Source organism: Solenopsis invicta, chromosome 5, assembly GCF_016802725.1.
Source record: "Solenopsis invicta isolate M01_SB chromosome 5, UNIL_Sinv_3.0, whole genome shotgun sequence".
In the NCBI taxonomy this organism is placed as follows: Eukaryota; Metazoa; Arthropoda; class Insecta; order Hymenoptera; family Formicidae; genus Solenopsis; species Solenopsis invicta.
In genome coordinates, this window is record NC_052668.1 from 11772543 (window position 1) to 11791212 (window position 18670).

General features: G+C 38.6%; 1 protein-coding gene across 3 annotated transcripts in view; it reads left to right on the forward strand.

The window, feature by feature from the left end:
- LOC105207541 overlaps nt 1-18670 on the forward strand; it is an 82426-nt gene that overhangs the window by 60941 nt on the left and 2815 nt on the right. Inside the window, exons 9-18 of one of the 3 annotated variants that reach the window (XR_005574915.1) lie at nt 8892-9015; nt 10689-10805; nt 11114-11252; nt 11578-11694; nt 11881-12042; nt 12205-12308; nt 12634-12930; nt 13558-13799; nt 14642-14654; nt 17689-17889. Coding sequence is in view for 2 of the 3 variants with exons in the window: in XM_026136305.2 (XP_025992090.2) it covers nt 8892-9015; nt 10689-10805; nt 11114-11252; nt 11578-11694; nt 11881-12042; nt 12205-12308; nt 12634-12930; nt 13558-13799; nt 14642-14650; nt 17689-17889 (1512 nt within the window). In the remaining variant the exon portion in view is untranslated. The remainder of the gene's footprint in view (nt 1-8891; nt 9016-10688; nt 10806-11113; nt 11253-11577; nt 11695-11880; nt 12043-12204; nt 12309-12633; nt 12931-13557; nt 13800-14641; nt 14655-17688; nt 17890-18670) is intronic. The other 2 variants (XM_026136305.2, XM_026136306.2) reach the window with 2 other exon arrangements.

The window sequence follows — 18670 nt, forward strand, 5'->3', positions numbered from 1 at the left end:
TTGACCACTTTGCTAAGTAAATAAAACGAGACAATTGATAGCCAATCGAATTTATGCGAACGGCGGCGATTCTTTCGACGGGTAAAATCCGCTTATACGCGGCGGAATTATTGCGCGGCTATATCATAAATTCGCATGCATTAAGGCGCGACCGTCGCCGATAGCGGGACGAAAATAAAAGCGACGAATTGCATATTCAGTTAGTTTTTTGCGGCGTCGCGTTAGAGCAGCGAGCGTCTCGGCGCGCAAATCGTCGATTTCACTTTTCTACCGTGCATACGGAACTCCCCGGGGGAGGGTGGGAGTGAAGCTTCGCCCCCGCGGCGGTTAAGAGAGAGTTAACGGATCCTGAAAATAAAGAACCGCTTAAATCCCTCGCCGCGCCGGTGGTTTAATGCTCGTAAGGGTTTTCAGGAGGATTTCGCATTGCCGGGAACACGTAGGAGCAGAGCAAACATCGAGGCTTGGCCGAGACGACGACGACGGCGGTTTATGTACCCGCCGGATATACGGCGTAGCCGCCGTCTGGAGAAATAAGCTATACGAAATGGAGAAATAAGCTATACGAAATGAGATCGCCGTCGCGTGATCTCGCGGTAACGCGGTTGACAATACGCGACTATTCTCTATCGGCTCGCGGCGATCTTTTACGTCGGCGAAAGTCAATGCATTATTAATGAGGCTGGGCTCTCGTCGAGATCGATGGGGAAAAAACGAGCGCGGAAGCGGAGGAAAAAGAGAAAGATGTATCTTCGCTAATATCACTTGGCTAAACTAATATTTCTTTCTTCGTCGGGAGTCAGTTTCCGAATTAGGCAGAGTACGCATCTATCAAATTATAACTAATGGCGATGATCATGGCGAGCGGAGGGCGGGGACCCCAAGAGAAATATCACATTAACGATCACTGCAGACATTATCGGGCATTTTTTTTTTCTTTTTTTCATTAAAGAATCAACCTTTTTCAATCCGTTCTATTTGGCCGCTGTTACAGTAATTAATGCGTTAGTAATTACAACGTGTGCGTCCAGCCATCTCTCTCGTCGTACGCTGCGGTCCAAATAATGGAAAATACGGGGCCGCAAAACCAAGATAAATGCTGTCGTAATTGCTTTCGTATTATTCTCACGGGAGATGTCCACATGTCCGCGCCGAAATTTTATAATTAATTCCGTGCAAGAGAGAAAGAGAGAGAGAGAGATTGCCCCGGCCAAACCCCGGCAAAACTGTGCGCTGCGATTTCAATTTCGGACTAATCATTTAGTACGGCGGGAGATCCGTGCACACCCGTTTGAGATAAACCGAAGAAGCCAGGGGTAGATTTTGTCGCGTCACGTATTTGTGTATAACGCTTCCATAAAAGTTCAGCCAAAAATTGTTGTTAAAATGCTAAGTGCATCGTCGTGCGCACCGCAGATACAAACCCGTGCGTCTATGGACGAAAAAATTTGAATAGATACCAAATTCGTTCAGAGATCCGCGAAACGCGCTGCTGAACCGTGCCGCGAAAATCTCCGCGCCGGGAAACGAGATTTGGGATGGGACGGGACGGGACGGCGCGGCGCGACGCGAGGGCGACGAAAGTTTACGTGCGCGGAATTCAGATGAAATGTCGCGAAAAATATCGCGCGTGGTATTTTTCAGGACCTCGCCAGATCGCTTTACGATAATCGATGCGCCGCGTTTCGCATTTGAGGAGAACCGTAAGCGCCGCGCGCGCGATTCCGCTCGAGATTCCGTCGGCAGCCGCGCGCGCGAGCCGAAATCCACCGTCGTTGCTACGAACAATGGGTCAAGAGTTCCTCTCTTGCCGGCATCACCGATGCCGACGCATAATTCGAGTGGCCCGTGGAAGCACCACGGCCTCCGGTATGCTCGCGATTCCGACGGTAGAATTCCCCGCGAAATCAAGGGCCTCCTCCTCGCGACGTAACGCGCGACGTAATGCGCGCGTGTATGTACATACGCTCGCACCCCGGCAATGCACGCGGCGGATAATGGACGGAAATATTTCCGCAGTGTGTCACCTATATCCAGGAGTATTGCTTCACTTTCCTTGATGCGCATTCGGTATTGAGGCCGCGATTCCATTATTCTCCGCATTTCTGTCCCTGTTTACCTGTTTGTTGTTGTCCGACTAAATGCGACGTGCAGGAGAGGCCCGAACAATTTCTTAAAAGCTTCGATAGAAAATAACGAATGGCTCCCTTCGCATTTTCATCTTTGTATAAAGCGCAAACACATTTTTTTGGATAATGAAGAATGTATAAATACCATCCATTCTCTTGGAAACGTATTAGAAGTCAGGAATGAAAAGTAATGAATTACAAGTGATGCTCTTACCGTTACTTTTCTATAATAACAATGACGTAATACAATTTTTCACAATGATAAAATTGCCACTTTTAACAATTATCTCATTACCGTCGCTAAAGGAAAAGGGAGTAATACGGCACTCATTTTCATTTTATTGAATAACTTTGTTAATAATCAATATTTTATATTGGAACTCTTGAATAATTACATTTATTAAAGTGTTGTTTAACAGATTTTAGATTCAAAGTAATGAAATATTTATCACTTAGGACGTGATTTATAAAAGAGACCTAAAAATTAATTTTTTAAATCAGTTTGGTTTGAAAAACACACGGTATTTTGTTACAATACGCCGTGTTTTTCAAACTAAACTGATTTTAAAAATTTATGTAATTATATATTTTTATATTTCATTGTTTAAAATTTTTCCATTGTTCAAAATTTTTCTGATTTAGAATTTTGCATTAAGAATCATTAGAGATAACATTTTATCCGTATTTAACATTAAACAACAAGGATAAAATGATATATTTAATGTTCCTGAATACCACCCTCAAAAATGACAATGGATTTGTCAAAGAAATATTTTAATATGAAAACTTTGCTTAAAAAGCCATTGTAACAAAATTCCATTGTTATTGTTTAACTTTGCATAACTCGAAGTATACAGTCGAATAAAAAGTTAAATAACCAAAAAATGCTTGAGCGTGCATACGTTCGTGTTTTAATATAATCAAGTTTAAAAAACACTTAGAAAATATGTGTAATTAAGTGTTAAAATGTACCTTAAAAAAGTTTCAAAGTGCTTAAAAGAAAAAGTGCTTTATAACAATTGTCGGCTATTGCGTAGTGGCAGATTAGAGCCATTAAAAAACGGCGAGCTATTAAACGAATAATTCTATATGCAATTATTAGAATTCAACGCCTAATAACAGAGATAATAGGAGTAGCCTATTATCCACAATAGCCATAATACCTACCCCTTTTTCCTCTATTACAAAAAATTGTATAACGTCATTACCAAATCGTTATTATAAAAAAATTAAGTAATGCAACGCAAGTAACTTGCTTCTTCCATTTCTGTTAGAAATATATTAAAAGTACAGCTTAATATATTTCAGATGGTCTTCAATTTTACGATTGAATTTTAGACATAAACGAAAGCTTCATTGATTTACAATAAATGTTATAAATGTTGTATGGTACAATAATACTTCTCATTATTAACTTAACAGAAATAATATCGATTGGATTATCAAAAGCACTCCGTTGCAGAAACCTGTTACCAACATCTTGGAATATACTATGTAAAGTTTGTAACGAATATTAGAACAGCTGCTTCTCCCGTCGCACCAAGTTTAACAAAGAGAAACCAAGTGGCAGATAATCCAAAGCATTTAGTTTAAATTCGGTGATTCTCTTGATACGTAATACAACAAAGTTCATGTTATTCTCACTCTCTCTCTCTCTCTTTCTCTTTCCCTTCGTTCCCTTCAACGCGATTCATATGTTTCAAAACACAAAGCGCTTTTATTTTCAGCCCTCGTAATCCTCTCCCACGTTTTTGCGCAATATCTTCACGATCAAAAAAATTCTTCGAGAATTCATGAGAATTATTTTCCACTTCGCGTGTATCGCGGAGAAAATCATTAGTCACGTGTCAGTTGGGACAAAAACAATTGGAGCAAAAGTATTCTCTGTATTAGGGAAGTTTTTAGGCGACTTAAGAGGAGTTAAAAAAACTTACCGGTTTTGTCGCGTGAAACCACTAATTCTCTCTGTCTCTCCTCTCTCTCTCTCTCTCTCTCTCCCGTTTTCGGGAGCGCTGAACCCGAGTATCTCTCGTCATTTTCACGCCTTTCTGGTAACGCGACTACGGTCTATGGTGTATCACGGGCTCATCGTCCAGCTCGTTAACCCTTGCTCGCAACCGCGAGAAGAAGGGACTTCTTTTTTAACATCGCGCCAGCGGCATTGATTTTAGATAAAGTCAACGAACTGACATGAATTTCCCCGGCACCAATGGCAACTATACACACAGAGGACCAGTACAAAGGGATTCGTACCACTGTTTGGACAAATTAAATAGCATCGACTGCGCGTGCACCACCTGCGACCTGTCTTGGTCACCTTTTTTTTTGGCCTCGCGCGCTTGTTTTCAGCTGTCCGATCCCGCCGCAATCTATCAAACTTTACGGCAAATAGTAAACTTTGCGCTGCCGAGACTTTTCAACATAATATGTTGGAATCACGCGCGCGCGCGCGCGCATAGGAGGGATAGAAAGGGATAATTATCTGCCTTCGTGCGATAAATCAAATGGCGAAAATCGATTGATATTGCGTACTAATCGCGTATCCCCACTTGCGAATGTAGTGACGGATAAAGGGGAAGCGTGGGAGGCGATAGGGTGAAGCGACTGTATATAATATAGTAGCGGACCTCGTAAAGGCCAACGAGGGTTGCGAAGAAAACTGAACGCAGTGATATAAAGAAAGATTCTTATCGTGCCGTCACGGATATCGATTCAATTCTTTGAGAGAGAGAGAGAAACGTAATAGAGCAAAACTTTTTGCATATCGCGCTGAAAATCGGATGCAAGAGCGAAAACGTGGAGGAAGGCCGGAGCGCACAATTGAATTTTATTTTACTCATTACGGCAAAAAGGTAATGGGACTGTCCGATCACATCTACCCTCGGTAATCATGCAGGGGGGTGCCCTTCGATTCTCCTCCTTCTCCCCCCTCCCCCTCCCTCCATCCTCCAGATGTCAGATTATCTTTATTGTTGACTGAACAATAAGAACAAAATGATACCTGAGAGCACTCGGGGACCCCGTAGGCACATCCCAGGAGTCGGGCCAAATAAATTTGTCGCTCGTTTCGAAGGCAATTGCGATTACGTCACCAACATCTATCGCGTCGTTTATTTCACTTTGTCATTTCCGTCGTTTCTCCATTACTCACTATCGGCCGCCGTCTCCGGTCGCGTCTACCTCTTTACTACCTTGCTTTTACTGACAAGTGCCGCGACACCGCGAGGTCACTCGAGAAGAACGTAATTTCTACGAGACGTGCTCTATCAGCATATTTGCTCGGCTGTAAAGCAAGCTCGAGGTATTATGTACATATTGCGAGTATCTAAAATTTGTCGCGGCCAATTTGCACACGGGATTAAGCACACGGGAGAGGACGGTCATCGCACCATTCGCCGGGGGGTTTATCATGAAATATTACAGCGTACGCTCGCTAGAGAAATTGCGCCGTGATGTTGACAGAATATGACGGACGTGAGAAAAAAAAAAGATAAAACCGCCCATAAAACCGCAGGCGACAGACCTTTTATCCATTCACGAAGCATTCCGAGCGAATACAATCCGGGAGATTGGCTGACAATTTATTATATTGTCATGAAATCACGCTCGCCAATTTGTTTTGCTATCAAATGATAATCCGCGCCGAAAACTCGTGAGAACAACAAATGAGTTTAACCGCTGAAAGGCAATTAAATTGCTGGGGATACAAGAAGCTATTAAGATTATTTTGCGCGATCTGAAATGCGTAAAAAAAAATTCTACTCCATATTTTAGGTATAGCGTACAGAATGTTTTAGTCAAATAATATTTTTTTGAAAAATAAATTATAGGTATGTATAAAATTCTGTTGCGAATTCGACTGTGAATATTTAATTTGCGTAAAATGAAACGCTTCGAGATGCGGAAGGAAGAAACTTACATAAATGGTACGCGGAGAGAAACAAAAGGCGGTACGGTTATTATAAATTGCGAGCGTTTGCTGATTCCAGCAGAAAGAAGAATATAAACGTAACGGCCTGACTGTTCTTTGTTGCTTCTCGAATTAAATTTGATGTGACACAGCTAACTGCTTTTGGTTCTGTAAGAGAAAATCGTCGGCGAAAATCTACCTAGAATGCTTCAGAGTGGTTCTAAGACACTTTGCATAATGAAAATAATAACACATTGGTAAGAGCACTCGGCTCGCACATTTGTTACACGATAAGTTGCAGTTTGATGAAACTTTAAATCTGTCCGAGAGATTGTCTGCCCTGAAGACAAGTTTAGAATGTGTATTTTAATTCGTGTAATCCAATATCTTTACTTATTCAAGCGATTTTCTTGATTTGCACAGAGTTTGTCACATCTTCGAATACGTAGGTAAATATCAAGTATTAAACGCCCTTGTTGTCTCTGAATACATTTTCTTATTTTTGCTACTGTTGTTATTCACATATATAGAAAATGTCTTAGTAATGTATGATGTCGAAATAATTTATAAAACATACGAAGATAATGTTCCAAAACAATATTATCTTATTTTCTTAACATTAAACGATTGTACACTGAGAAAGAAATTTTTCATGATTCAAGCAAATATTTTATTAGTACTATTCAAGTAAATTATTTACATCACACAAGTAAATATTACTTGTTTGTAGAAAATATTGCTTCTTCGAAGAAGGAAGCGATATTCAAAGAAGTAATATTTTCTACAAACAATAATATTTACCTGTGTGATGTAAATAATTTACTTGAATAGAATTAATAGCATATTTAATTGAATTACAAACATTTTTCTTCTCGGTGTATATGAGAATTCCATAATCTCCGCGTAATATTTCAACAACGTATTCCGGAGATTAATTAAAATCTAAAATACCGATACGGAAATATCGAAGTCATATCGCTCCGTAATTGAACTTTTACTCTTTTGATTCTCACTGTAACGGTGAAAGAAGCAAAATAATTGATTATATTTCCAAGAACTTGGCAAGAAATCTAGGCTGCCTCGGTTGATGTTTTCGGCATCGAACACAAGAAGTCTGCTTAAAGATTTAAAGGACCTGTCAGTGTTTAAACGGCTACATGCTGCAAAAAATTATGACTTTCGCTTATTGTCAGCTATAACTTTTCCATATACTCGCAACAACGCATTGTTATCAAATTAATATTATTTTTAGTTTATTATTTATTAGCGTTTAGAGAGAGAGAGAGAGAGAGAGAGAGAGAGAAAGAGAAAATCAAGACTTGAATATCGCATCGTCAGCAAATCGATTTGCATAATACCACGAGTGACATTTAGAACGATTGAGCGATACTGTAATATCTCCAATTCCAGAATTAACCGGCAGATTATCAATTTTCTATTGGATAATATTATAGAATTAATTATTACATTAATATTACTCTACAAAATCGTGTACTATTTATTATTATTAATAATATAATATAATTCCATGGCATAAATGCAACACGTTAAAAGGTGAAACAAACATTTTTTAAATTATTTTAAGAAGAATTAAAATGTAGATTAAAAAGTAGATATTTTTTTCTAATGGTATTGAGCGTGCACACGTGCGTGTCTATTAATTCGCTATAATTCTCCCGGGATACGCTTTGCTATAAGATAGGAGCTTGCTTTCCAGGATTTGTTTTGAGCTTCAGATTGAAATGTGCCGATTTTCATGCCTATACGTTTCGATTTCGAGCCTAAAGCTACAAAATTTTAAACAGCGCCGTTCTAAGACGATCGCTTTTAGAAGCGATTACCTTAATCGAATAGCGCTTAATCCGTCAAATAGGTTTTTCACCGAAGTTTCGGCCTCAGGTGTGATGAAAGCACGCTGACAAGGTTCGCACGGTTCCAATCCACCTTTTACCAGCTTCGCGAATATCCGAGCTTACCGACACCAACACCGATAAATCGCCAAACGAATACGAGGGAGGAGCGGACGGATAATGGATTTTCTAAGGACACCGAACGGCTAGGTGGAAGGAATTGAAACCTCGGTTGATTAACGTTGCCCTTTCGACGTACATACACTATAATTTTATCCTCAGTGAGAAAATAATCATCAATACTCGGCAAGAGTCACGTCATCCGTTTCGCTAGAATTAATATTGCTGCCGCAAAATTTAAAAACGCGATCAAACATAATCAGGAATTGATTGGACATTGTTAACATTTTATTCGCGAACTATAACTATATACAGGCTCCTTTCTGCTTTTGCATATATTATTAGTCTCGAACATTAGAAGGGTAATTAATGCCTTCTTCAAAATTGCCCTTGATAAAAAAGAAAAAGCGGTACGTGTGCAAATAAAAGAGAAAGAGGAAATTACGCTTCCGACGTGAATAAACGTCTCTTTGGACGTCTCGATCTCTTTCCGCTACTTATTTTCTGACACACGAACGGAACAGTTTTACCAGATATTCACGATGAAAGGAAAGAGAAATCGGAATAGAGCAGTGCGGGCAAAAAAGAATTTAGTTTGAAGTCAAAATCGATAGCCTTTATTCCTAGAAAATTCATCTTTCTGCCTCGTTGCACAATTCTGTTACTTCCTATTTCACCAATAATAGCGACTTTTATTGTAAAATTAATTCAGCACGTGGTAAACGTTGAACCAGAAATTACGCAATTAATTAATCTTAAGTGACAACTATTAATTTTTGTGTCGTCAATAATTCACTGAACTGAAATTTATTAATCGATTCAACTGTTAGCTGATAGCGTGACACGCTTCCGACGGCTGATAGCAAAGTTTTTCAATTACAGGACACGATATTAAGAGAATAGCTATCTACACTCCCGAAGATGAGAAACTGATAATGAACTGTCCAGGATGTGAGGCTACAAGATGGCCCGGAGGACAAGTGCCAGCTGCTCGCAGAGTCTTCCGGTACGTATTATCAGCATTATACTTGATTTAACCATTTAATAATTGTTGAATAAATCAAGTCTCAATTATCCTAATTTGCATATTAAGGATTGTCCTTGTTTTTAGATTTAAAAAAATTGATTATTATTTTTTGACATGTTCTAATAATTTAAATTTAAACCTTGAAAAAGAGAGGGAGATTGACAGTAAGAAACCTACAAAAATTTTTATTAACGTTTAAATTGTTTGTAACGTTTTAAAGACGTTTTTTAAAATAATAACTTTAAAAATTTGATTATTATTTTGTAACATCCTTTAATAGTTTAAACCTTAAAAAAGAGAGAGAGATTAACGACAAAAGACCTACAAAAGTTTCCATTAACGTTTAAGTTGCTTGTAAAATTTTTAAACCTTTGTTTAAATAATATTTTCAAAAACTGTTGCCACGATCTCACCTTATTTTAATCGCATTGACTGAAAATTTTACAACATGCTTTTCTCTCGTTTAACCTGCAATCAAGTAAAAATTCCAACTTTTTAATTCTTCCATTAAGGAAGAGTCTCAAAAGGAGCGAAGGAAATTGAACTTGGTTTTGTCGTGTTGGCAAAAATCAAATTTTAATTTGAATGTCAGACGAGAACTACGTTTATAGTATACTAAATTAAGAACTTTTTTTAATTTTTTTATTTCAGTTGATTTATACATCTCTTGAATCATGGCAACAGTGAATCAATATTTTTTGACACTTCTCTACAGATTTACAAATAATTTCTAAAAATATCTATCTTGATGTCCAAAAACATTTGTAAAGAATATTCAAATATCAAAGAATAAATGTAGGATACTTTCTTAATAAATCGATATGTCTAATCTAAATACTTGAGTAATCATATTAAAGAATATATATTTGATATAGCAAAACATCGTAAGCTATTAAAGAGGAAAGGTCATGTAAAAATAGATTTTTTTTTATTGCATATATTTTTTATTTTAGTACTTTTTCTTATCGGATTTAGATTCCTCTGATGTGTAATTTTATCAAAAAGACAGATTCATTCAATTTTTTATTTCAAGATAAGATAAAAAAAAATACTGCATTACACGCCATTTGACTTCCTCAAAAACTAGAACTTGGAGAGCGAGCGGATTACGCCGCCATATTTGAACTAATTTGGCTTTAAAAAATTTGTTTTACATCTACGAACTATAAGAAATATGTGAAAAAAGTTATGGACAGTTTATTAAAAGTCTTGTGCCGTAAAAAAATTTATAAATTTATCAACTCTTTTTCGACCAATTACGTGACCTTTCCCCCTTAGCACTGTTCGTAGCCCATTTTCATTTTCCCCGATATTACGGTTACAATTGGAATTTAATCCGAAATAAAGATTAATAATCTTGCCGTGTTCAGCGAGGTGTTAATGACATAATCGCTGTTACATGTGGAGTATCTCAAATCATCACCACCATCAAATATTTAGTCATGTTTCAACGTGTACGGCAATAATTCGACAACGATAATTACAGTTTGTAGCGAGTTAACGTAACGTATTGTACAGCAATAGCGCTGGCAATTATAACATCGTGGAACAACGTGTTGAATTAATTTACGCGCCCATTCGATAACATCGCTCGATAATTCATCAAGCTTGAGGGCAATAGGCGGTGTGATCGAGTTTGTTATTACACGCAGATTACGAATGGTGACAGTGGCACCCGCCGCGTTCCTCGCCATCACCTGCATCGCCAGCGTCGGCGTCACCTTGGCGATCGCTTTTCTGGCCTTTAATCTTCACTTTCGCAAGCACAAGTAAGTTCGATATTCAATACACAGCGCTTATCCTCATACAATTAATAGAATAGAAGGGGAATATCGTAGAAAGCCGCGATCATCCCTATTCGCTCAAATATACTCTCTGAATTTATGGATTATTCTTTAAAAAATGAAATTGAAAAAAATGATTTTAGTAATACATGTCGTCGATGTTTTTTTACGAGTCAAAATAAATAAGGACAGCTCGCTTATGAACGCACCTACGTGCTTGCTACATATCCACGAATCTGTATGCAAATCGTCACGATATATCACTCAAGTCCATTATTCCTGGATATTGGCAGAAGCATAAAACTTTCAAGCCCGAGGCTGAATAACATGGCAGCCGTTGGTTGTGGCCTGGTCTACGGTGCCGTTATACTTTTGGGACTGGACGACGCCACGTTACCCGACAGCGATGGTTATTATCCGACAGTGTGCAAGGTGATTAACATCCGTTACGAGGAATATTAACGTCCTCGATGACGCGATCAATATTATCAAAGTCGATTTGACTTGAATTATACAGTATGTGTAGTAACGGTCCGCATTAATATTGGACGCCTTGCATTAGAGAGATTTTACGTTGAAAGCGCGTCTCTTTTAAACAAAGCGGATCCAAGGATCCTCTTTTTACGAGAAGAGATTGGAGTTGAAAGCTTACAATTTTTGCGCTAAAGTAGTACTAACAATATGCATTGATCAGTTATTCATTGATCGTCCAGAATAATCCAGATGACTTTCTTATTATTGAATTTCTTCTCGACAGGCAAGAGTGTACTTGCTATCGGCCGGTTTCTCTTTGGCTTTTGGCTCGATGTTCACCAAGACTTATCGGGTACACAGACTCTTCACTAGGAGTCGTAGCGGAGTTGTCAAGAACAAGGTTGGCGACATGCAATAATTCTTCACCCTCCCCATCCAACATACATGTAACGTGACCTGACGCGAAACCAATATTTGTATCGGGGAAAAAAAAAAAAATACTGAAAAGTTACGCGTTTCCGCTCGTTCGCGAAATCGATGCCCCGGTCAGACCTATAAATCGTAGTTATCGCTTCGTACTTTTCAGTTGCTCCAGGATACCCAGCTGATATTCTTAATCTGCATGCTCCTGGTGATCGACGTCGTCGTGGGGACCCTGTGGGTGATCCTGGATCCGATGCAACGTCACCTGCAAAATCTTACTTTGGAGATAAGCCCACAGGATCGGGGGGTCGTCTATCAGCCCCAGGTAATCATTACGAAACTGAAAGCTCGCGCGTCCGATACGTTTCCACCATCTCGGGCGAGTTTCCATGGCGAGAAGCTGTGGCTCGAATGTCACGGTTACGCCACAGTAATTCTCGCTAACGAGCTGCGGCTAATTAACTCGTGCCTTTATTTACCATTGCAGGTGGAGGTGTGCCGTTCGCAGCATACGAACGGCTGGTTAAGCGCTCTCTATGTTTACAAAGGTTTATTACTCGTCGTCGGAGTTTACATGGCCTGGGAAACAAGGTGAGCTTAGAGATAAAGACGTTTTCAAGTCCGTGGGTTCTGCAGAGCGGGCCAGCTCCCCCGATAATAGAGATAATCTATTGCATATTTTATGCCGTTTTAAAAGCGAACCATCTATTAATTTCTCGCATATCTGTGTAATTCCCGTAGGAAATATTATTACAATCCTATTTAGCTTATCCTTTTGATTGATCACAAGCGAGTTAAATAAAACAGTCCGCTGAGACATTTCGTAGAATATTAAGTCAGATTGCTTCGTTGCAACAGTTACCAGTTCGCACGGAGATACATATACAATACACGAGTGAATCGCTAATGATTTCAGGCACGTAAAGATTCCAGCCCTAAACGACTCGCAATACATCGGTATGAGCGTGTACTTCGTAGTAATCACGTCGGTTATCGTCGTAGTGCTAGCCAACCTGATGTCCGACCGCGCGACCCTGGCCTTTGTCACGATCACTGCCCTGATTCTGGCCTCGACCACGGCGACCCTGACGCTCCTCTTCCTACCCCAATTGGCGAACATCCTAGCGGGGGAGAGTCTCCCCGATCCGGTCGTGCAGAGTCTCGGCTTCAAAATTGAATGCAATACGCGTAGATTCGTCATCGACGACAGAAGGTGAGTGCTTGGCCGGTGAGGACGTCTTCTTGATCTAAGACATCGAAGAAAAAGAAAAACAGAAAATCAAGAGTCGCGAGAGAAGAGTGACGGTAACACCCAATGGTATCGTGGAACCAAGTAAGTTCTCACTGCGGGGGATAATCGATGGGGCGGACAGACCTCCAGACGATATCTCCTTTTATCTCTGCTACGGGCTAGAATTCCCTCGCGTTCGTTCCGCGGATGCTGAGGGAGAAATCGCATCGAGCCGCTCGATTTTTTTTTCGGCAACAAGCATTTTCACTTTGCAAATGAAACTTTCGCAAAATTAAGAGGTGATTGAGTTCCTACGCTATCTGCTGCCGAATGAAATGAAAGAATTAGTCTCCGTTTTTATCGTTTTAAAATATACATCTATTTTATATATATATATATATATATTATTTATTTATTTATTTATTTATTTATTTATTTTGCTTATATCGACAAATTTCTAAATATAGCGCAGTGGGTATAACAAATATATAAAGATATCTGTGTTGAATATAAAAACTTGTAATAACATGGTATTTGCATTTTTTTGAAAATTGTTTAAATAATTTCAAGGTTGACAATCCTTTAAAAGCAATCGTATTTTGACAATAGCGAGCTATTGTATCGCGCGGAGGTGCAAAACCGAGTTTATCGTCGGGAAGTGGCACGTCTGGAACTGGAATTGGCCAGATTGGAAAAGCAACTGGCAGAGCCAGTGGAGCCGTCGCGCACCTCATCAAGCGCCTCGATCCCACAACGAAATCCAAGTATCGGAGGCGGATTACCTCTTTTGTTGCTCAGTGTTATACCGCCGGTTATTCCACGAGCTAGCTGGCCTTCCGCAGATTCGTCCGGTAAGTGTAAATCAACATCGCATTACGGAGATCCGCCGTGCAAAAGCAATGCCATTCCGATCTTTTGCCATACTTCAACAAACACTTTTGCATTTATTTTCGTGGCTTTGTTAAGTCAATTTTTCTTAAGCAAATCGTTATAGCAAAATTATTGAAATGTATATTTACATATAATTGCGAAAGAATATAATTACTACGATTTGGTAAAAAAATTTTTGAATATAATTATACATAATTATATATTATTACATATCAAATATGTCTATTTATTAAAATATCTATAACTATGTATAATTTTATATGCAACCACGATGTGAATTATATATAATTCAGAATAACATATATGAGATGAATTATATATAATGATTGCATATAATTTTCCGTAATCATTATATGTATGTAATTACATATAATTATATATGGTTGTACAAAATTATGTATAATTATATACAAAACATTTGCTACTGGCGATATTGAGTGGTCAACAGAACCGTTTCGTACGTGTGACATTCTGCGAAACGATAAATTAAATTTCATTATTCTAAACTTGGAAACTACGGTCCGCTAATCGATTCAATGAAGGGCCGACCGAAACCATTTTCGACGAAATACATTATTTATTAAGATGTAAAACCAAAGTTTGGTTAATGTAAATTCTCGGAACGAACATGATGAAAACGTGAATGAAATATTGTCGAAATAAAAGCACTGTCGAAAAAAAAGGAATAAATGAGTCAAAATTTTGCACGACGAATCGAGCTTCGCTATTAAAAGAAAAGGAGAAAAAAGGAACCATAAGTATTAATGTTTATCCCCCTTCGTCCTTCTCTTTTTTCGATCAGCTGTCCAAGGAAGGTGACAGAAATTCTTTTATTGCACGTAATTGCCTGAAAAACGTTAACTCACGCTCACCTGCCTGAGTTAAAACGTGAGAAGAGAGTTATAGAAGACATTAGTGTAGCAGGAAAAAAAGGCGTATCATTAAAACCCTTTTTCGAGATTTTTCCTGTTTCGTAAATTAGATTTCTGATAAAGCGCTTTTTCCGAAAAAAAGTAACATACACTGTAAAAAAAAATTCAGTAAACTCACCACAAATCATAAAAAGTAAAAATTACATTGTTAGTCCTGTAAAGAAAAAAAAAATTATATAATTTTACAGAAATAACGCAATTTCACCCAAAAAAATATGTAGGTTTGCTTCTATTGGGTAATATATCTTATTTTATGTGAAAAATTACGTACGTGACAAAATATTTTAAAGATTTTATATATTTATATGTCCAAATTTTTGTAACATTGCGTAATACAACAATAATGTTCCATGTATCGCTGTGGAATACAGTTCGATCAGCGTTCACCGTGCATGCGCAAGAATTCTGTTCCACCTAGCATCACTGTGTACGGGCACAATAGTCATTCTATTGTCTATAACATGTATGATAGAGAAACAATACTTGGACGTATTGCGTAATAATACAAAAAATATTGTTACATTATTACTTCTTTAATTTTCCATGCATAAATTTGCTTCTGCTACTAATTACGAATTAGGAAATTAATTTTACTCTTAAATATTGTAAGTTTACATACGCGTGAAAATTCATAGCCATCATAATGGATCTCAAAATTTACACCCACTATAGTAGGTGTAATTTTACACACGATTTTTTTTTACAGTGTATACGTGCGCAAGTTTAGTTACTCGAGACACCGCCACAAGAATTTTAACTATAGTGCATTGATGATTCGTTAAATAAATGTTTTACACGGAAGTATTAATGAAGCTTTGTATATAACGCAAAGTAAGAAGAGAGCAAAATAGCGCTGGACAATCCTCTTTAAAATAGAATTTTAGTATTTAACTTTAGATACGATCAACAGAGAGAAGTTACACGAAGCCACGTCGAATAGCTGTAGTTCAATCTCGCATAATTAAATCTCCTTCCGTTCCTATTGTAACTACTACTTTTTTTTTTACAGACTGCATGGGCAAATTCAACAATAGCTAGTGATTATTTTATTCGCGTATGTACGTCGTCGCGGAAAACACGTGTACCTCGTAATTGATTTTGTTTATTCCTATCTGCCAAACGTGCGCGCGCGCGCGCGCGCGTTCGTTGACAAAGGAAAACTTTCCTCGAAAACTCGTCGTCTCACTTTGCCATTTGCAGCGCAAATACCGCGCGTTTCCCTTGCGGGATATCCGCTTTCAACTGTCATGCACATGCATATTTACGCTCCGATAATTCACCGACGGCGACACGCCGCGTCGGAGCGCAAGACATGTATCGAGTAGCCCGTGTTTCGCCTGTACCAATTATCGTTTGCATCAACTTGACCGTGATCGCGAGGACGCCGTTCAGTATTATTAGCAAGCAGTAACTTGTCGGGCGAAGAGAGTTGATGCGTTTCCGGTATCGATCCTCGTTCGGGGTCTCGCGTTATACTCGTGTCTCCAAAATCCCGAATCCTCTCGATAAGTCCGAACAATTCCGCACACTGGTACGTACTCCAAGTACGTACGAGTCTGCACGCTGACTGCACGTTCCACCCCAATATTTCTGAATGTCTACCGTGACCGGATCGAACGCTACGCGACGGTTTATTACGGTGAATATTACGTATGCATATGAGACGGCTTTCACCACCGCCAAAAAATCGCGAAAAATTCGAAACAATTTTCTCCGCGGAAAATGATCCAGCAACCTAATTTCAGATATCTCCGCCATTTAAAAATAGCTGAATCTTGATAATAATGCAAATGTTCACGTTTCGATTAAAATTTATAACAAGGGATAATTCGCATATCGGGGAAAAAAAAAAGTGTAATCACAGATTTCAACTCGGAAATATCAGTTTGTAATCTATCGAGACAAGTATCGTGGGAAAATATTCTTCGCTGATGACACAAGTACACCCAGTGTACCATCAAGCATTACGTAAATTACATGTGCTGCGTACATGATATATGATGTACTCACCACATATCGCAGCGCCTGTACACTGAAACTCAGATGACGGAAATATTTAGTAATTATCGATCTCAACTGACTTCATATATGTCAAAGTATCACTGCTACTATTTGAGTAACGAACTCGCAACTAGTTGCAGAAACGATCGTTATGCGGCATTCTTCCTAATTTTAGATTTACACATTAATGTTTGATTTACGACATTAAGCAGCCTCTTAAATCTTGTCAACAAATTATGATGACAATTGTATGCATGTACCTAAAAAATATCAAAAGAACTGTCAAATATGTAGAAATGCATAGAAATGTCAAATTCGTTTTAAATATTCACGGGAATGGAATATAGACACATTTTAACGTTTTATTATTGCAAGAAGCGTACGTACATGTGTCTTTCCTTCATATTCTTCTATTCTAAAGCTGATTTTCATCTTAAAAGCTGCAATCGCAATCCGATTAAGATATTATGATAATAGAAGCATATTGATCTCAATGTAGAGCAAAAATTTGGAACACTTGCATCTCGATAAATCTGAATAAATGACTTCATCAACATCTTGATCAAGATATGATAACGTAACTCTAAATGAACGCAAATCGATCAAAATAAAGATATAAAAGATTCATATTCTCGCGGAATTGTCATCAATAGAGATAGACGGATAAGGATAATCTCTTTCGAATAATTGAGAGGGGAATATATTTCCTGTTGCACGGACATTCATTGAATTCATGAGTCACTTCCGCATAAATAAATGTCGCACGTAAACGTCGTCTAAATTCGCGTGCACTTTCGCTTATGCGGAATCCCGACGGCCGGGTAGAAACCCAGGCCTCAATAATGCGCGTTCATCATAATGCTCGACACGTAATGGTGGTTTCGCGTCATGTAAGTTTGGCCCTTGTTGAAATTAGGCATACGTCGCGGAACCGTAGCATTTAGCAGTCAACCGGATCTGGAGCCCGGCGATCCCAGACAAAGCCTCGCCGACCTTTACAAGCTGCACCGTCGCCGCGAGACCGAGGGTCCAAATCGACTGGGCGTTTTTCAACGACTCTTCAGTCTCTTCGGCAGCAGGCCGAGTAGCAGGAAAACCTCCACAGCGTCGTTCACCGGTAAGAGAAAGCGCCGGAGAATAAAAGAATAAAGGCACTTTACACCTTAAAGCGCTGTGATATAGACACGATTTAACTATATATATATATATATATTGCAACGTCAGAAGCGAGTAAATTTTTCTCACAAAGGAACATTCTTACAAAAGTACGTACAAAACTACGGGGGGAAATTCGAAATAAAAGTAAAAGGTACTTTTTCTTCTTTCTTCTTCTATTTAGGCTCATAGCTTGTCTCTTCTTCGTCTCCTCTGCCCAACTTTGGTCGATAGCGAGATTGTCGCTTCATCTTTTTCATGGTTTTCCCATACTTCTTTCCCTGGTAATTTATCTCGTGCTATCTTGACTGTCCTTTTTTCGTCCATTCGACTGATGCACCCGTTCCATTCGATTTTTTTCTTTAAAATCCACTAGTTAATGTTTTCTATTTTGCATGTTCTTCTTATGTCTTTGTTCCATTTCCAACCCAGTAGTTCAGTATCTTAATTCTACGAAGCACTTTCATCTCACTTGTCTCTAATAGTCTTTTGTTCTTCGACCTGTCATTATTAGTCTTATTACAGATTTGTAGATTCTTCATTTGTTAGCTTCAATCTCTATACATTTGTACTTCTGTATCGTATCGTTTAGACATGCTGCTCTTGTTTGCTATCTCAACATCGCCCCTATTCTGAAACTTCTATACCTACGTATTTGAATTTCATTTGTATAATTTTGTCATCAACGACTGGCTTACATCTGATGGGAGTTTTAAATGGGGTCGTACATTTTGGTTTTCATA